This window comes from Amblyomma maculatum, chromosome 1, assembly GCF_055883805.1.
Source record: "Amblyomma maculatum isolate TAMU_Amacu chromosome 1, ASM5588380v1, whole genome shotgun sequence".
NCBI classification, from domain to species: domain Eukaryota; kingdom Metazoa; phylum Arthropoda; class Arachnida; order Ixodida; family Ixodidae; genus Amblyomma; species Amblyomma maculatum.
Genome location: NC_139344.1, coordinates 198703511 through 198723991, shown reverse-complemented (window position 1 = coordinate 198723991; position 20481 = coordinate 198703511). Strand labels below are relative to the sequence as shown.

Here is a 20481-nt window from a genome sequence, read left to right as displayed (position 1 = left end):
TACAGTCCTACCAGCTCAGAAGCTTCGTGCACGTGGGCACATAATATGAAAACATAAAGGAAGGACTCCAAACTAGTTACCAGGCGTTGCTATTGCCAGTGCCATGGCAGGCGTCGAAAAGGGAAATGCACCTCCATGTTCTTGGTGCTCGCTCAAGGACATTGCAAGTCGTGAAAGAGCTGGGGAGAGCTGAAAGGGTATTCAAGCTTTGAAGAAAAGGAGCAGAGGAAGTTGATAGACTGCAGGACGAGAAGAAAGGAGTACGTGACAGCCATGCATTCTACTGCTAGTGTTGCAAACAGGTCGTTGGTTTTTGAAACGTGTAGCTCACGCGCCGTGTAATGGCAGGGACAGATCGGAGTGTTCGTGATGTTCGCGTCAGGCACCATGCGCGCTTGCAGACCGCCTTTGGCTGAAGAGTGTGTGTGTCTACTTGATACAAGTCAAATTTGTGCTTATTTTATCTTTTTTTTACACCAAGTAACAGCATTTTGTGGTTGTGTAAAGGTTCTAAAACCACAGCTGTAATAGGTATGCAGCTAGAATTATGGGTTGAAATGCCTTAAGGTGACCACGGCGCATGCAGTAGAGACAGGTTCTGGCTGTGTAGCAGCTTTGAAGGCATGTCTACAGCTACTTCTTCATGTACAGTAGCTGATGGATTTTTCAGATTAAAACGAACTTCAGCAGTGCTGTGGGTATCTTTTTTATTATTATTATTTCAAGCCAATTTTTCGGCTCAAGGCAGGCACGAGCTGGCATCACCGTTGCAAACAGGCAACCTTCTGTTGCTGTGAAACATGCCTCTTTAGATTAAAATGGAGGCAATCTATTGGACATACTTGGACAGCTTTGGCTATTTGCAGCTCATTGTTGCTGCTTGAACGCTCATCGTTGCTGGCGGAGTGGCCTGCTGCTCTATGCCTACTCAATGCGGGATTATGTTAAAACAGGACATTGGCAGCATCCGCCACGGCTTAGACAGCACTGCATGAGATGTGGGGCAGATAAAGGAATCATGGGGAACGGGTAGCCCTCATGAACGACCTTGCCACAGGAAATGCTGTTCTTTCTTTGCGCATCACAGGGCAGTTATCCCACAGCATGACCTGCAGCAGCATCTCGCATTCTGGTTATAGTGTTCTAGAATTGAAAAATGTGCCGTCTGCCGCCAGCGAGCTGGTCGTTCCAGCGATGACCGCTCCGGACGGCATGAGGGGGTGCTGTGTGTAAGAGGAGCGCAATAAACGCTGAGCAGACAGCTGGGTGAACCATCTGTGCCACTGCTGTAGTTCTTCGGACCCCACAGGTGCACAGCAATAAATTATGTCGTTTTAGCTCCCACACGCTTGACAAAATGTATTAAACCGATTCTGTGCATGAATAAAGGAACTAATTCCCAATAAAAGCAGCCGTCGTCGGTGAAAATGTGCATAAGCGGCAAGTCACATGCCGCCAGTGTAAGATACAGATTGCAAATTAACTGATCAGCAACACTAAGACATTTCCTTAACATATTGAGTACTTTATTTCTCGAACATTAACGGCAGGTACACTGACGAATGCCTAGCGTATTTTTAGGATCCCAACTTTTTGTTATCGGATACACCAGTTTATGCGGGCTAGACTGAAGTCCTCCATCGACGCTCACGCAGACTGAAAACTCAATGGAGGGTGTTTTAGGCTAGGCTAGCGTAATGGGATGGAAAGTCTGGCTAGTTGGAGACTGTTCATGATGTATATACTTGGGTGCAAACTGGCACGTGTCCTGTGTCTTCTTTTTCTTTGTGCCTCATTCAGTTTGCACGCACGTATTTACATCGTGAAGGGCTAGCATACTTTGTTTTCCCCACATATAGAGTATGCGAAGATTGCTTGAAGACAGAAATTATACCAAGGGCTGTTGAATACTTTATTTGAATGTAGGTGGTTACATAAGAACTAGCAGTTGTATGCAGAATGAAACCATACAGCGGATGACACCAAAAGCTAGCAGGATAAACATTTCGCAACTTAAGTGAATATAAATAAAAAGTTCAAGCATATGTGGTACGAATACATAAAACACTGGAATTAATCTTCCCTGAACTGGAAAAAAAGATGTGAAAGGCTCTTCCAGCGTGTTTACGAGCTAAGCTCCGCAGACGAATAAAGAAGGCCTGTGTGGTCGAAGTTTGAGATGAATTTATTTTCTTTTTTTTTTTTTTTTTTCTTCTTCTTTTTTTTTTTTTTTTTTTTTTGTGCCGCGTACGATTTGCTCGATATTAGATATACGCAGAACAAGCACTGCATTTTGATTTGTGCATGAACTTTCGAGCCACATATACTGCAATATAAGCTACGACACATCTATAACTGTGCCTAGTGACGTACTTATGATCATCTGGAGGAAGAACGTTTAAAGTAGCTTCGAGGTCATCGAGCCTTCCCTCGTGAACCAAGCGGTCAAGCTCATCGAAGGGACTTAAAAGATAGGTGTGTTCCTCGTTTGTATGGCAATGTGATCCCCCACCGTGCGAAGAGAGTGTATCTCGAGAAGGGAAGGGCTCAAATGGGGAAGACAGCAGAAAGAGTGCGCAATGAGCAAGAAAAGAAAGAAAGAAAGAAAAAGGACGTTCAGTGAGAGGGTTTAAAGCCCAATGAGATGGGCTGGAACTGTGACTGCGCTCTCTGCAGACAAGTATTTTCCTGCTTGCCCAGTCATCAACTAAGTGTCATAGTATGACAGAAAAGGAACGCGATGTAAAGGAATCAACATATAGGTCACAAACCTCTGAAGCAGACGCCCCGAACGTTTCCTCTGCGGCGCATGCTTCTGATGCGCTCCTGTGACTGACAGTGCCACCTACGCTTTTCATCGTTCCGGCGACCACCTCGCTCCCATTGCCACACGCTGAAGTGGGCACACTTCTCGATTCTAGAACACTATATTCTGGTGTTGGCGGGTGACATGACGTGATGTGGATGCAACGAAAGCTTGACTCTGGCTCACTTGCCAACAAAATGCAGGAATGCAGTTTTTGGAGTTGTTTTTCATCCGCAAAGTCATTTCTTTTTAAGCTTGCTGTTTTTTCCTGCCATTACATTGTTCGGGCCATTTTCCAGGTTCTGCCTAGTCCGAAAAATTGTTGTCGACTTTAATCAACAGTTCAGTTGAGCAGCAGTACAAGAAGGTTCCTCTGTCTAGAAGTGGTGCGACTGTACTGTTTCATTTATTGTGGCCAGTTTGCATGTCTAAGCACTTACAGGATATCTCATTATGCAATACCAGTGATTGTGCATTTTGTTTTTTGTGCTTATGTTCCTTGAGCATTATGTGCCCTTGTGAGGTTAAGTTTACTGCCTTGCATATGCTTGGTGTAGGCATGGCTGTGCTCATTGCTTTTTTTTTTTTTTTTTTCTTTCATGTCCTCCCCGTTTATTAGACTGGCCAACTGAATGAGTACACTGATCGCAGAGAAATGTCAGCTGACATCATCTGCATGTCTCTAGCCAGTGTGCCTACTGGTGAACAACGGTCACGCTTTCTGGCTGTGGGTCTGGCGGACAACACTGTCCGGATCATTTCCCTGGATCCCTCGGTAAAGCCTACACAGCATGCGCATTAAGTGTGGTTTTATTGTGAAAGCGTGCTAATGCCTATTGAAATTTCATAGGACTGTTTGTCTCCACTAAGTATGCAAGCCCTGCCCGCTACCCCCGAGTCTCTCTCTATTGTTGAAATGGGAATGACTGAAGTGGATACCAGTGGTCAAGGAATTCTTTACCTCAATATTGGCTTGCAGGTAAAGTCACTTTCAATCTGAATGTTGTAATATGCCTTTGCAGTCTATAGTAAACTTAGATTTAGTAAGAACCGGTATAATAGTAGGCTGAAACTGGCCCCATTTTACCGTCTGTAGCTGAATTTTTTTTTCTTTTATAGTAAAAACACCTTAACAAAATGGTTTGCTGGGCTACTTGGTATAGCGTAAAAAATTGCAAGTAGCATTCGTCCCGTACACTTCTTTGTCCTTTTCTTTTCAAGACTTCATATTTATTATACTTAACTGTTGCCTTTTGCTCAGGCTGTGGAAGATGATGCCATGTTCACGCAAAGCGTTGGCTTTCATACCGAGTTCAGCTCTGCCGCCTCACTCACCTAGCGCTTTATTAATGCGAATATGGCACTTCCACAAGACTCGAGCGAAATAAAAAATGTGATAACATAAGATGGGATAATTGAAAATACATTATTAATACCTAATGGGCTGGTTGGAGCAGAGTGGAAGGTATTTCTAAGCATTTGTTTTGTATAGTTACACTGCGTGCTTTCAAGTAGAATTGACACCATCCTCACAACCATGCCATCACCAACAACTGATGTAAAGACTTTGTTAGTTGTCCCAATGACTTTACCGTAGAGGCGTTTTACTGTTTTTTTTAAGATTGGAACAGTGATTGGGACTTTACTGCTTGCTTTGTTACCGATGAACATTATAGTGTTGGAATGTTCCAACTTGACCGGCTTTATTAAAGTGTTACAATTGATCACATTTGGGAGGATAGCAATGCTTTCTGATGTTTCCACCTACCTTTTCTCTCTTTCTGTCTCGCTAGAATGGAGTCTTGCTGCGTACTGTTCTGGATCAGGTCACAGGAGATCTTTCAGATACCCGCACGCGTTATCTGGGCTCCAGGCCTGTGAAACTTTTCAAGGTTCGCATGCAAGGAAGTGATGCGGTAAGTACGCATTTTCATTGCTGCCTTTCTAAAAACTTCTTTCGAAAAGATTGGATTGCAGTCAAATCTTGATAAAATAAACCACTCAGAACTGTCAAAAATTGTTTATTTTGAAGTATCCTTGTAATGAAAAATTTACAAGCCAGCGGTCAAACGTAGGAATGAAAATGGTGTACTTTGGCAGTACAGTTGAATCCCGCTATAACGAAATTCACGGTGCACGAAAAAAATTCGTTCTCGCGGAACTTCGTTATCGCAAAAATTTGACGTGAAACGCAGAAAGAATTGCCCAAGCAGCAGCAAAGGCGTTTAATGCCAAAAATCTGTAAGCTTGGTTTGCTTACGCTTCACGGCGAGCAACGCCGTCGCGCGATTTTCACACTCGGTCAGCAAACCCATTGCAACATCGTCGTCTCGGACAGCAACGAAATTCCTGATGACATCAAAAGCGTCCATCACCTGTACGGCGGTTGCCGCAGCCGGCGCTTCCTGTACGTCGTCGTCTTCTTCATCGGAAGAGTCCTTATCATTCCGGGCAGCTTTTATGATCTGCTCATCACTCACATCTTCGTGAACAACAACACAAGCGTCAGCGCCGATGTATTCGTCGAGCTCGAGATTAGGCGGCATGGGTTCCTATTTCTCCCAGCGTTTTCCAGGCGGCCGCGATCCCCGGAGCCGGTGACGCCTCTTCGTCGTCGTCTGTAACGCCTGGTGTTAGGCCAGCAGAGTGTACGGGTCGACCTTCGGCAAATCCGGCGTGCCTGAAACAGTTCACAATTACTGAGCGCCCCAGTGTGCTCCAGGCAGCAGACATAATCTGCAGTGCCACGTACAAGTCCACCTTCGTGTCTCGGCCGGTTTCAGTGTTAAAAAGCAGCCGCTGAATTAACCTCCCGCGGTAAGCGCGCTTCAGGCTAAGAATCACGCCCTGATCGAGAGGCTGTAAGACAGACGTGCAATTGGGAGGGAAAAACCTCAGCTCCGTGTTAGTGAGCTTGACTTCGTCGGAGTGATGCGCTGAACAATTGTCCAAAAGCAAGCAAACTTTACGGCCCTGCCGCTTCATGTCGCGGTCGAATGCCATCATCCACTCGGTGAAAATAGCGCGGGTCATCCATGACTTGTTGTTCGCCTTGTACTGCACAGGTAGGCTACGAGTTCCCTTAAAACAGCGCGGCTTGGCACTTTTGCCTATGACTAACGGCGGACGCTTGTCCGAGCCATCCATGTTTGTGCAAAGCAGCACTGTGATGCGTTTTTTGCTGTGTTTGCCGCCGTGACAGCGCTGCCCCTTGAAGTCGAGCGTCCTAGCCGGCAACATCTCGTAGAATAGCCCGGTCTCGTCGGCGTTGTAAATGTCTGCAGGCGCGAAGTTGCTTAAAATTCCGGCCATGTTACTCGCCTTCCAAGCAGCTGCTCCGTCCACGTCTGCTGACATTGACTCGCCGCACAACACTTTTCCAACGATGTTATGGCGGGCCTTGAAACGGTTTAGCCAGCCAATGCTGGCTTTAAAATCATCAATGCCAAGTAGGCATGCATAGTTCAAGGCTTTCTGCTGGACGATGCTTCCGGACAGGGGGACGTTGCTGGCTTGTGCTTCCACAAACCACGCATGCACTGCTTTGTCCAACTCTTCATGGAGGGGCCGCGTCACCTTTTTGTGCTTCGAGGATGTGCCTGAAGCAAGTGCCATTCTCACGCTGTCCTTATTGCCTAGAATCGTTGACAGCGAACTTGCAGGAATTCCGAAGTCTTCAGCAATTGCCGCTTTCTTCCTTCCGCTTTCTGCTTGGGCGATTATTTGAGCTTTTTGCTCAAGGGAAAGAGTTTTGCGTTTTTTCACTTGCGTTGCCATCGTGTCCTGCGGATGAAAACTCGTCGTTGTCGAAGAGAAAGGCAGCGAGTGAACAACGCGACCACGACACAAAGCCAAAATGGCGGAACTGCAATCACGTGATTTCATGCTTAATGTGGCTTTGGATTTGACTTGGACTTCTCGCCAATAAAACTAGTTTCGGTTTCGATTTTGAACGCAAAAATTTCGTTGAAGCGGAAACGCTCTGCAAAAATGGTTCGTTGTGCAGAGAAATTTAGGCCATTAATTCTTATAGGATACTCGCGGGGAATAAAAAATTATTCGTTGTCGCGGAAATTTCGTTGTGGCGGTATTCGTTGTGGCGGGATTCAACTGTACACGTGTAGGCAGACAAGCAAACTCTCAAGCAAAAATGCTGTTCTTGTTTCAAGGGTGCTTTATTTGAAGAAATTAGTTATTTTGAAATTTCTTGAGATCTCTTTATTTCACGTTTATTTTATGAATTGCCGTAACTGTATCTACATTTTCTGAACTACTACAGTAAAACCTCGTTTATTCGAAGTCATTGGGAACGGTAAAACTGTATGAATTAACCAGATTTTCAAATTGCAAAAATTTAATTGCGAGAACAAGCTGGGTGTGCCCCTCCCCTTTTAGCAGTCATCAATAAATGCACGCCGTCAGCCGCGATCATGACACCGACTTTTTTTAGCATCGTTAAACCGAAACGGTGTTTGCTGCTATCATGCTTTCCAATGGTTTTGTGGCTGTGGATGGCGCACGCCCCAATGATGGCACAAGAAAGCGAACATACTGAAAACCAGGCTTGCGCAACCGGATAAGCAGAGCAAGCCACAGCTGGCACTCTTGCTAAGTCACCCCACCCCTCCCCCTGTCACACACACACACCGGCCAAATCCAGGAGCTAACATAAGATAAACGCACTATGGTGTTATCGCTGCGCAGCATCTTGGCACACTGCCAAGAAATGTGCTGCAGATCGCAGTATGACGGCCCAAATCTGAGGGACGTGCAGACGAAGGACTTTTTTTTTTTTTTCCAAGAATTCTCAGCAGCTTAGGGGTGGTTTCATTATGTGAGTAATCGAGATGCCCGTTAAGCTTTCAGCCATGGTGCACCATTAAATTATATAAACGGCAAGGGCTCCGCAGGACATGCTCTGTGGCTGCTATGAGTGGAAGGTGGTTTGATTTCAGCTACTCCACTATACGCTGTTTTGGCCATGGCTGGGCTGGAAAGGGGTGAAGAGTGCGTGCACCGCTACTTCCAGATCGGCCATGCCTTGACAGCGCTGAGAGTATCCACAAGTGCGTTGCAGTGAAGCATGTCTTTACCTCTCAAGGGACGCGCTTCGGTGATCGGCAAGCTGTACCACAGAGTGGTTTTTGGCACGCTACGGCATATCAGGCATAAGCATCACTTTGCGGCACCACTTCATAGCTTCGAGGTGCCTTTGCCTCGTTGGTTTGTGGCTAAATTGGGATCAAGTATACCAGCAAAGCCTCGAAAACTTTCGAATTAATAGGGCTGGGGCAGGCCGTCGCTTTGAATTGTGCGGTTAAATTTACAATAAAAATTATGCGACCGCAGAAATTATTCAGATTATCCGCGACTGAATTATGTGAGTTCGAATTATCGGGGATTTACTGTATGTGGTTCTCTGGGGGGTGGCACAAGGTGAAGAAAGTCTTGGCAAAACATGACTTCAATCTTGTTTAAAGCACTTTGGTTATTATTGCATGAGGGCCAGTGGACATTGACCTGTTGTGCATGCATAGTACTAGAAAAGGTAACTCGTGCCTTTTAAATTTGCTAAAAGTGGCTTTTTTTTTTTTTTTGCCTTTGTTTTTCTAGGCCTTGGCAATGTCAAGTCGGTCATGGTTGAGTTACTACTACCAGAATCGATTTCATTTGACTCCTTTGTCGTATGAGACACTTGAATATGCATCTGGGTTTTCATCCGAGCAGTGCCCTGAAGGAATTGTGGCGATTTCTACAAACACCCTGAGGTATCTGGAGATGTTATTTTTATGAAACACCTTATATGAGGTAGAACCCTTTTGTAGTGAAAGTCACTTGGGCCTGCAGAAATCTTTTAGTTGTTGTGGTGGCATGGCTCCGACGATGAATGCTGCCTTATTGTTTGTCTTCTTACTAAACACAGTTTTCTTCTTAGAAAAAAAAAAGGTGCCTAGAAATAATTCCATTCTGCATTTAACTATACCAATATGGGGTAGTATTTTTTGTTGCAATAAAAGCTTCTTAATTTGACCTCAGTTAATTTGAACTACTGGCTCACTCCCGACCAATATCCATGCACCGTGTATTGCCGGTTATAAGTGAACCTCCCAACCCGCAAAACCTCCTTAGAAAGAAAAAAAAAAAAAAAAAGAAAGAAACGAAAAAAAAAAAACCTGATATTTTTTATTTTTTTATATCACTGAACTATCTTCTCGTTTTCAGCTGCCCGCATCAGCTTTCGTTCATATTGCCACTTTTATTATATTTTTATTGTTGTGCGTTTAAGAACGCAGGTGTGCCATGTTATCCATTTGCCTCTGACTGTAGTAGGTGTAGCGTTACCCATGTCTGTTGCTACAAGATGCCTTACACTGTGCACATGCTGCAGCATCATCTTCACCTGGAAACTGTCGCTGTTGTGAAACAAAAGGTGTCTTTACTGTAACTGAAAAACAAAAAAACTAGTTATCTATTGAAAACCAAATGTGGTCATAGATTTAACTTTACTGCATCCTTCTCGTGTGCAGAGACTAAGCATAAGAGGTGTGTCATGTACGAATAAATGTCTCTTTGAATCACTCTGTCCTCAGGAAAACATAAAAGCCTGTGTTTTTTACATGTAGATATACTGTTAAAAGGTTGGCTCTACTGTAGTTGCAGAACAGGCCTAGTGTATTCTATGAGTAATTTCTTACGGCCTTTTGTTTCTTTCCTCAAATAGAATTCTTGCCCTTGAAAAGCTTGGAGCTGTTTTCAACCAGGTGTCAACGCCGCTGGAATATACACCTCGCAAATTTGTTGTGAACACTGACAGTGGCCATTTGATAGTTGTGGAAACTGACCACAACGCTTATACAGAGAAGATGAAGCATCAGCGAAAGCAGCAGATGGCTGAGGTAAGATGGCGGTGAGGTTTGCAAGGGTTAGGACATGCTGGCACACTGCCACTTACTATTGCAGGAAATGGTAGAAGCAGCTGGTGAAGGAGAGCAGGAGTTGGCTGCAGAGATGGCAGCTGCTTTCTTGAGTGAAGTACTACCCGAGCCAGTGTTTGGTTCGCCAAAGGCTGGCTCTGGCATGTGGGCATCGGTAATCAGAATCTTGAACCCTGCCGATGGCCAAACACTTTGCAAGGTAAGGGCTTTCACGGCTACATCTGCACCCATTGAAGCTGCAGGTAGTGCTTGCACAAGACAACATTGTATGAACCGTGTCACAGGAAATGTGGAGAGCAGGCACTGACAACATGACTGCTTTTTCGCGTTTATTACGATTTTCTACAACCAGGTCAGTCAGGCAGTTCTCGACATCTGCAACCATGTTGTGCTCTTTTAGCTCACATAATTCAGTTCCACTCTTTGGTGCCTGCCTGTGGCATGTACAGCTAAAAGCAGTATGAAAGGGAACACAGGAACGTGTGGCCTCAGCGCTTTGCAAAGCGCTGCCACCAAGACAATACGAGAATGGGGGGCACCAAGGGCATGCTCGGAAGGAGCAGCTGATGAAGTGAAGCTTGCTTTGGATGTGTCTTTACCACTGATTCTTATCACTTGTCGGTGACAGCGGATTTGAAAGCGTGAAGTTTCTAGCTGTAAGTTGCTGTAGAGGTGAAATTCGAAATCGCATGTGTACCAAGGTTTTGGTGCTCATAAGGACCCCATATGGTCAGTCTTAAGAGCATTTCACTATGTCTTTCATAGCCAACGCGTAATGTAAAGACATAAAAAGAAGTCTCCTTTTTACCCTGCTCCTGGTTTGTTAACCTGCTAAATCTTACAGACACCATTTATCATTTCGATAGAGAACAATTGATTTTTGGCCTAAACATGTTCAGACTTCAGCAAAGTCAATTGGCTGGTTTAGCTACGAAAAGCACCAGTGATTAATTTTTTTACATATAATCACATGCAAAATTTATTACAAACTGTTAAAATAGTTGAAAACTAATACTGACACATCAGGATCTATGGAATAAACACCGTAAGAATTTCGTAATTGTTATTTTCCAAAGATGCACATGACCCAAGAAATCCAGAAAATAATGAAAATTTTGTTTAGGTGGAAAAACTGGCAACATGTCAGAAGACATGTTGTTAAGCTCAGTATTTTGCAAAATATTTTTTGCTGTTTCCTAGTAGGCATGAAAAACTGCACTAATAGCAAGCCAATCTATGCTAAGTCCACCTGAAAAGAAAAAGAAAAAAAAATAATCTAGAGCACTCTGTTAGAAAAAAAACTGCACGTTTGCCGTTCACACAGTTGTGTGCAAAGCACCTGAGAGGGTTATGATGAGTATCATGTCGCTCAGGTTTCCATGCTTCTGAACTTGGTCTGCATATTTGTGCACTTCCTTGTAACATAACCTTATTGACCCTCAGGTGGCCCTGGAGCAGAATGAGGCAGCACTGAGTGTGGCTCTGGTCAAGTTTGCATCCCAGCCAGATGATCAGTATGTAGTGGTGGGAGTTGCCCGGGAGCTCTCCCTGCAGCCATGGCATGCACGTGGTGGGGGCTTGCTGCTCACGTACCGGCTGAGCCATGCTGGTGAAACACGCCTAGACCTGGTGCATGCCACGCCCGTTGAGGAAGCCCCAACAGCTCTGTGCCCTTTTCAGGGCCGTGTGTTGGCCGGTGTGGGCAAGTGCCTGCGCCTCTATGACCTGGGGCGCAAGAAACTGCTTCGAAAGTGTGAAAACAAGGTTGGCTTACACTTCTTTTACAAAGTTTGGCAGCCGAACATGCTGTATGCACTTTACATTGGTAGTAGTTGTATAAGGCACTTTCTCCGGGATAAATGGCATTGTTTACAGTGTATGGCGTATGCCTCGACAGAAAAGATAAACAGGACATATTCGCCTTGTCCATTGCTCCTTTGCACTATGGTTTTACCTTGAGCCAGAGCCGTCTTACCAACAGGTGAGGTAGTCCAAATTAATCCAGAACCGTCTACTGCGGCGTTCCTCATAGTCCTCATAGTCACTCAGTCACTTCAGGGTGCTAAACCCCCATATACGCTACCGCCTTTATGTCCTGCTCACTTGATCTTCATTTATCTAGAATGGCAAGTGAAGTGTGCTGGCAAAAGCAATTACTAGGCAGCAAGAACACCAAATTATAAGCGGTGTTTTTTCAAACTAAATCTTTCTGGTCGTGTGTGTGTTGCAGGCACTGTGGTCACAAGGATCGCGGGTTCAGCGTGGTGAAACCGAAATTATCGAAACATTCAACTGACATCATTGCTTGATAGCGCGTCATCTGACTAGAAAAGCCTGATGCTGAGAGCGCCGATTAATAATGAGGCCGGAACTGCGAATATAGGCTGTAATTTGTTCGTATTCGCATATATTACAAGGCAGACAGCTGACATGATAAAATTGAGGGGGGGGGGGGGGGGGGGGGACCTCGTTTTATATGTGGGTTTTTATGGTAATTCAGGTTTAAGTTTGGACATTCAGACTATTGCTTGTTGTATCGGCCATACCTAGGCACTGCCTCCTTTTGGGAGCTTGTTCGAATCAAGCAGTGCGAAACCTGTGGCATCTAATTTCGTGAGATGCCACAGACTTGCATAGGTACTGGCTGTGACCACACCTAAAGTTCAGATTATTTGGGCTTTTGAACAAGGGCTGGGTTAACTGCATTTTGTTGTGGTCATCTTCACTGCAGTAGTAAAAGGGGGGTGCTCATGACAGGTATTGCATTGTAACCAGGAGCTTATGGCACATTCTTGTAAGGCTGGGTTAGCATGATAAACTTTTTATGAATATGATTACTTAAGTCTACTTTTACTCTGCTTATTGCATTGTTATATGTATATATACATATGTGTATATATATATATATTTTTTTTTTTTCAGTACATCCCCAGTGCCATTGTGACTATTCAGTGCATGGGCAATCGTGTGGTGGTGAGCGACGTACAAGAGAGCTTCTTCTTTCTTCGTTACAAACGTCAAGAAAACCAGCTGGTCATATTTGCGGACGACTCTGTACCTCGTTGGATCACGGCATCCTGCATGCTTGACTATGATACTGTTGCTGGTGCTGACAAGTTTGGGAATGTTACCATTGTAAGCTCCTTAATATTGCTACCTCTGTTATACGAAAGTGAAATTCATGAAGTAAACATGCATTATAGCTTTCATTTTCAATTGCAGGTTCGCCTTCCAAGCAGCATTAGTGATGAGGTGGATGAGGATCCAACAGGAATCAAGTCGCTTTGGGACCGTGGCTGGCTAGGCGGCTCATCTCAAAAGGTGTGGTGCTTCTAAAAGAGAACTACTGTTGAAACTCATTGCAGCGAATGCGGATATAACAAATTATCGGATAAAAGGGAGTAAAAGCAAAGTTTGGTTGGCTCATGTTTTTTTAATCTATATAATAAAATGCGAATTTAAAAAATTTGATGCTCGGCCGGCTATAATGAAGCCATTTTTTGTATTCATATGGCTCAAAATGCATAAAGGAGCCAGGAAAAAAAAAAACTCAAGAAGAGCAATATTTTGTTTGCTTGAATTACCCACAGCAGAAGTGTTTTTAAATTGCATACTGCATCACCCAGAGGCAGAGGCAGCAATTAATATCAAAAGGCATGTGACGGGCATTGTGATCGAATTGTCACCTTACGCTTGCAATGAGCCTCTATCACCACTTCTGCACTGCACTTCATGACTCCATTGACTCCGTCAGCTCTGTCACACAAAATGGCAACACAGAAGCAGTTTTGCTGGAGACGAAAATAAAGATATCTAAGACAGTCGAGAGCAGACGCAGAAAAAGGATATTTCTGTGGACTTTGGTGTTGCACCTAGTACTGTGTTGACAGTCTTGAATGCAAAGCAGAGGATTGAAGACATCCACTCCAAGGGCGCCATGGAGAATGTTCAAAAGGTTGTCAGGCCTAGCCACCGCATTAGCTGGTGTTTCTGAATGTTACATTCGTCTGTTGATGACAGCTTGGCTGTGGCACCTCAGCTGCCCAGCCGAGAAATGGTTGATTAGCCGATTCCTGTGCTCTGATGCTAGTAGTGATGACGACTGCAAGCGGGAAAAAGAAAAACAAGCTTTGAACTGTGCAGAGACCGCCAACATAAGGAACTACAAAGAGAAGGCAGCTGTGACCTGCTGCTGCTTTTTATTGATATCATGGATAATTTTGTGCTTTCTTGCGTGCTCATTTTTATTCTCCAGTGTGAAGCGAAATGAGAGGTTTCATATTTATGTGTCATTCATATTACAGACTTGTTTGTGGGAATTTTTGCACATACTTTAAGGTGAATGCCGGTTATAATGAGTGGATCTCTGCTCCAAATCTAATAATAACCTATAATGAGACTTTACTGTAGCACTATACCCCAGTGTCTACATTTTTGTAGATCAGTGATTAGTTTCGTAACTAGATACAAAAGAAGGCTGCGGACCACATTTTGTACGAATACATTCTCATTTTAAAACTGTGACATCATTTAAGTGGAATTCATTTGCTCTTTTTCGATTATGCATTCTGCTGCAAAGAAAAGTACTCAGTGAAGGTTTGCACTAAAGGGGTAGTTCCAGCCATGTCAAGAAGAAAATTGATATATGCTCCAAAATTATTCAGAGCCATTTATTTACCTCATGATGTTTTTCTTTTATTTTCTGGGGCAATACAAATGAATATTAGGTGCTCTGCTATGTTCACAGTCTATTTTTATTTTTGGATACTGAGGACATTTCATCTGACCTTTGTTCTTAGTAAAAATAGATTTGTGGCTCATATTGGCATATTGATGTCTGTTTGGCGGCAAAGGATGCATTTATTGCCAGTATTTTCTCTCCACCCGATTCAACCCTGTGGCATGAAGACTATGAAGGACTCCATAAGGAGTGTAATCTGGCAAAAAAAAAATAAAATAAAAGAAAATTTTCTGATGCTCCACAGTTTGATTGTAAAAGCGATTGTTCATGGTGATGCCTTATTTCATCTTTTGACCTGTTTGAATTTGTGAGAGCCTGCTGTACATAGCTGTATGCAAAGAACTACAGGTTCTAGTAAAAAAAAACTTGTTTAAGAATGTTCAATTGCTGTTTTCTGTTTCAGGCTGAGGTCATAGCCAATTTCCATATTGGAGAGACGGTGTTGACGCTTCAGAAAGCAACATTGATCCCTGGTGGTTCAGAATCACTTGTCTTCGTGACACTGTCAGGCACTATTGGAGTCCTTGTTCCATTCACAGCGCATGAGGTGAGGCAAAAGCTGTGCACTGGTATATACAGTCGCTGCATAGTAATTAATTACGGATAATTCACACTTCTAGTCAGAATTTCAATTCGCTGGTTATATTTTTAATCTGCCTGTATATTAATGCTATAGCATTACTGGCTATGCGGCTGCGTCTTTAAGTCAGCGTTCATAGGTGCTTTTAGGAGTGCACCCCGTCTCGCAAAAAAAAATAAATAATAATAATAATAATAATTTTTTTACTGCGCAGATGACAACCAAACAGTAGTTTCTTTAATACATGCACAGTTCAAAACAACAAAAACTAAAAAAAAAAAAAAAAAGTTTTTTTTTTTTTTTTTTTTTAGCGAAAATTGTGGTTTTAGCCCTGCATCCCCCCTTAAACCATGTTAAAGCAGTCCCAAAATTTTATAATGGTAGCTAAGGTCCTGATTCACTGGTTTTGCCAATCTTTCCCTAAAGTCTGGTCTTGAAACCATAGCCTCGAACCAAAAGTTCAGTGAAACATGTGCTAGAGCACATACTTTGCATTTAGCCAACTTTGTTAAATTGGCGGCACTTGGCTGTGTGCTCACAGCCAATGTGTCGTTTTTGAATTGTGCGAGAAATGGCCAATATTCTAATATTTGTCAACTACAATGTCAAGAATAATCACTTTTTTGAAATCGTAAAAACAGGCATAGCTGTTACTAAGGGCCAGTACACATCTCACATTGCAACTAGGTGCAGGGTTGCAACTTCTGCGCCAGTCTTGCCAAATGACAAATTGTGTTACATGCTGCGACAAATAGAGATTTTACTTTTACATAACACCTGGAGCAAAAGGTAATTGAATAACTTTGGTAAATGTCAAACCAAAATGGAAACCAGTGCTTTTACATGTTGGCTGCATGGTCCTTCCACAGGAAAGTGCCTCAGAAAATGGGTGCATAAAATAGCTTGTGAATATATTCTGCTGTGCAGTTTTAGTAGCTTGCAGGTTTTGCTCCCCGCCGGGGTGGTACAGTGGTAAGACGCCCGACTACTGTCCGGAATACCCGGGTTCGAACCCGACCTCAGCGGCTGCGTTTCGATGGAGGCGAAACGAAGAGGCATCCATGTGCTGTGCGATGTCAGCGCACGTTAAAGATCCCCAGGTGGTCGAAATTACTCCGTAGCCCTCCACTACGGCTCCTCTTTCTCTCTTTCCACTTTAACTTCCACCTTCCTCCCTTCCCTTACGGCGTGGCTCAGGTGTCCACAGACACAAGTGTGACAGATACTGCGCCTTTCCTTTCCTGTGAACCAATTATTTATTTGCAGGTTTTGCATTCGAAGTATGGAACGAATATCCGCAAATTATAGATTTTCCTGCTCCCCTCTATTCGTGGTCAGACACTGTGGCTTTTCTAAATAGCATTCACTAGCTAGAAAGCTGCACTTACTCATCAGCAGCACACGACAAAAAATTCTTCTTGGTGATCATCAAGAATAGATAGTTTCAGCAGAGTCTGACAGCTGTACTGCCAGTGCGGTAATGCTTTAGCATTGCTGCTACTGTAACACTTAACAGGCCTCATTTTGCCATACGGTGGTAGTTGCCTTAGGTAGCATATTTACTGTACATCAGTGCTCAAACTTTAATGCCACTGTGGAGTCCTGCACTGGGTTGGAAACAGAAGAGCAGTTCTATGCGGTGCATCATTGCATTATGCCACACTTCAAACCCCTGCCATGAATGCGCTTTTGAAGAATGCGAACCAGCACCAGCGCTGCTCACCATTTTCAATCTTACGATGCCTGGAATGCATTGGAAAATGGGGAGGTAGAAGCCACGCAAGAGCACTCCAACATTGTATTTACGGTGATCATTTTAACCTTGCATAGCCTGCCTACTTAGGTGCATTTGCTCTCTCTTGAGCTGTAGCTTCGTTTGTGCATGATCAGATGTGTGTGCTCACTTCACTGCAGTGATGGACTGCATAAGCAGCATCGATAAAAATCGGGCGGTGCGTAAGCACTCGCAGCACCATTTGAGCAATTTCCTGAAATTCAAGCTGCCTGGCATCCGAAGCATCACAGAAGTTTCCATGTGGAGCTCTAATTAGTGGCCAGAGTTATAGGCTCAAATTAGTTTAGCATTGAAAAGAAAATGATTACTGCTGAAGTCGCTGCACAGAGTGTCATTCAACCGTGTCAACATTATGTGCCCATCACAGGGCTGCATGCATGCGGCTGAATTGATACACGAGCACCACAAAAACGACTGCGCTTCATCAAGAAAGCTGCATGTGGGCATAATTCTTTGGCAAGTGGGGCTCCCGAGGCATTGCTGGGGAACGTTGAATACATGGTGCCATTCACATTCCGGTCCGAACTGCCGCTTCTTGTTCGTTTTGCGAGCTGTTTCATTCTGTTTCACTGGGAATGCAGCACTACATACTACCCCTTCATTAGCTACCTCTGACGTCGTTCCGCCGGTGGCGTCCAAGCCAGAATTATTGATAAAAGCTGGTAGTATGTGGAGGCTTTAGTTACAGTGATGTCATTTTTATGGGTATTTTCATATATAACCCGATTTTTCATTCCAAAATGGCTGTTTTCAGCACAATCATATTATTGCTCATTTTAAGGTGTTTTGGAAGCTGTAATGGTGGTGTCCTTTTTCTTTTTTTCTTCTGAAATAACATTTGCAGCTCTAGAAGCCCAAGTTTATTTCCATTTCCCCCCTTTCTTTATATATGCTGCAGCAGCTCAGATTTTGCTATGAAACAGTGTTTTTCTGTTACAAAAGCTACTATAGGAAGCCTATTGTCAGTTCCACCACTGAGTAACCTGCATTTGTCAACAGTAACGTTTTATAGGCCATTTTAGCTGTCATAGTACGGCAGTTTAATATAAACATGATGGAATTGCTTTGTTTCTTGTTGTAGGACCATGATTTCTTTCAACATTTGGAGATGCATATGCGGTCTGAAAACCCACCGTTATGTGGCAGGGACCACCTGTCATTTCGCTCTTCATACTTTCCTGTCAAGGTCAGATTTCTTATCTTGTCATTGCTTATCTTGTTTAGTGTAAAAGTTGTGTGCAGAAAAGTAACTGTGCTTCTTTTGCAGAATGTTATTGACGGGGACCTTTGTGAACAGTTCAATTCCCTTGATCCATCCAAGCAAAAAAGCATTGCAGAAGAACTGGACAGGAATCCAAGCGAGGTATATTTGCTACTTGTACTCACAGAGGCTGCATTTTGATAGATGCGTAATGTAAAGTGTCCGTGTATTATGCATTGTCACTTTCATAAACCAAACCAAACTGCACTGAGCAAATTGTAAACATTTTGTTTACTTTATTCCACAGGTTTCCAAGAAGCTTGAAGATATTAGGACACGATATGCATTTTGAGCAATGCCTGATTGGGAATATATTTTGTTTTTTACTCTTGTACATAGCATGCATTAATAAAAGAATCATGTAGTGTTTTTTTTTTGTGTGTTTTTTTTTCTTCATAAATAATCAACTGTGACATGTATTGGTGTCTGTAAGTTGTGTATGTGTAGTTTTATATTATGAAAATGAAATACTAGTTCTTTTTTAAGTATGTTTAAAGGGACACTGAAGACAAATTTAAAGTAACCTGTACAAATAAATTATTACATTCTGCTAGTGACAGGAGGACTACTTTAACCAAAAATTTGAAATATCAATACTGTCAACATTACTAAATGAATGACTGCACAAGCAAGCTCCAGCCCACTTAGGCCCACGCTTCCCATAGACAGCACCTCCGGCGTGATCCGACCAGGGCAAATCGGCAGTCGCCTTTTCCTATCCTCCCCTACATCTTTCACTTTCTTATCCTCTTTCGCACAACTATCCTGTCTTCTCTTCCTTCCTTGTTTTTTCCTTCTTCCAGGCGGCTAGGGTTAACCTTTTGTGGCTAACCACTCTGCATTACGCCATAGTATTTGGTTACAGTCAGGGTGTACACTGGTGAGAGCAGGACCTTGCAAGCTTCTGTTCTGTCCCCTTCTTGGGCTCTGTGGTGGGTGGCCGCCACCCTGGTCGAAAAAAAAAAGAAAAAAAAAAATTATGGCTTCGTTTACTTAAAATGATCGCTCCCGAAAGCGGGGGCGCACCGATGAAACAGAAAAATTTTTCTCGAAGACTGCCACCAACTTTCCACGTTTCCACGTAATCCATAGTGAAAACAGTGAAAAATGCGCTAGTCTGATTTCACCATTCCTGGTTACCAAGACACTGACCAAGGCAATTGGTCAAGGGTACAAAGTGAAAAAAACTACCGAACGGTGACCTTCTTTTGGAAGTTTTGTATAATCATCAGTTCGAGAAACTCTTAACAGCGACATGCTTTGGAAACTTCCCAGTAACAATCACCCAGCATCGTTCATTGAGCACGGTGCGTGGAGTCATTTCAGACTATGACCTAAGGTATTTGAGCAAAGAAGAGCTGCTCGAACTTAAAGAGCAGAATGTCACTCAGGTTTACAGGATTAAAACCAGACGAGATAACTAGGAGGCACCTACGAGGCACATAGTTCTTACCTTTTCATCGAGCACAGTCTTCGAAGATGTGGAAGTGGGACACACAAAGATAAAACTAGAACCATGCATACAAAAACCCTCGTCGCTGGTTCAGATGTCGGAGGTATGGCCATGGCTCGCAGACCTGCCGAGGCCAACTCACATGTGCAAAGTGTGCTCACATGAGCATCCCGCAGAAAATTGTGACGTTTAAACACCTCGTTACATCAACTGTGAGGGCAGCCATGCTGCTTACTCGCGCACATGCCCAACGTGAAGCAGGAAAAAGACAGTCTCACACTGGAAGTCAAAGAAAACTTAACTTAGTCAGTTCAGTTCAGTCGTGTCCGACTCTTCGAGACCCTATGGACCATATCACTCCACGCTTTCCGGTCTCTCACTATCTTCCCAACATCACATAACTTCATCTGCAGCGCCTTGAGGATGCCATCTAACCATCGCGTTCGCTGCCTACCCCTTCTCCGGTGACCCTCAACCTCTCCCAACATCAAATCTTTCTCCAGCGACTCCTCTCTTCTCATCAGATGACCATAGTAGCTGAGCTTTAACTGTAGAATTTGACCCTCCAATGAGCAGTCGGGGTTTATGGTCGACAATATCGACTGATTTGCAGATTTGCATCACAGAAATGCTACAGAACTTTTAATAGGAAACATCATACATGACGTGATAGCTGCACAATCACATGGACAATCAATTAAATTAACATTACCAAGCCATGTTGGGATCATCGGCAACGAGAGAGCTGATGCATGTGCCACAGAAGTCTGTAATGCTAAAACTGTTAACGTACCACATAGAGATGTTTTATAATTCATTAAGAGAAAACTACGAGCCAGATGGCAAACTTCATGGAACAATTGAAATCAACAGCAAACTACATCTTGTCAAACCAGTCATAGAGGAGTGG

General features: G+C 43.6%; 1 protein-coding gene across 4 annotated transcripts in view; it reads left to right on the top strand.

Moving 5' to 3' along the window:
- Sf3b3 (splicing factor 3b subunit 3) overlaps positions 1 to 18493 on the top strand; it is a 61243-nt gene extending 42750 nt beyond the window's left edge. For all 4 annotated transcript variants that reach the window (XM_084590004.1, XM_084590005.1, XM_084590003.1 and 1 more), the window contains exons 14-26: positions 3426 to 3581; positions 3657 to 3785; positions 4600 to 4722; positions 8420 to 8574; positions 9528 to 9702; positions 9767 to 9940; positions 11185 to 11505; positions 12664 to 12876; positions 12964 to 13062; positions 14886 to 15029; positions 17939 to 18043; positions 18125 to 18220; positions 18366 to 18493. In XM_084590004.1, the coding sequence (XP_084446130.1) occupies positions 3426 to 3581; positions 3657 to 3785; positions 4600 to 4722; positions 8420 to 8574; positions 9528 to 9702; positions 9767 to 9940; positions 11185 to 11505; positions 12664 to 12876; positions 12964 to 13062; positions 14886 to 15029; positions 17939 to 18043; positions 18125 to 18220; positions 18366 to 18410 (1935 nt within the window). In that variant the 3' untranslated portion in view covers positions 18411 to 18493. The remainder of the gene's footprint in view (positions 1 to 3425; positions 3582 to 3656; positions 3786 to 4599; positions 4723 to 8419; positions 8575 to 9527; positions 9703 to 9766; positions 9941 to 11184; positions 11506 to 12663; positions 12877 to 12963; positions 13063 to 14885; positions 15030 to 17938; positions 18044 to 18124; positions 18221 to 18365) is intronic.
- Positions 18494 to 20481: the final 1988 nt, after the last annotated feature.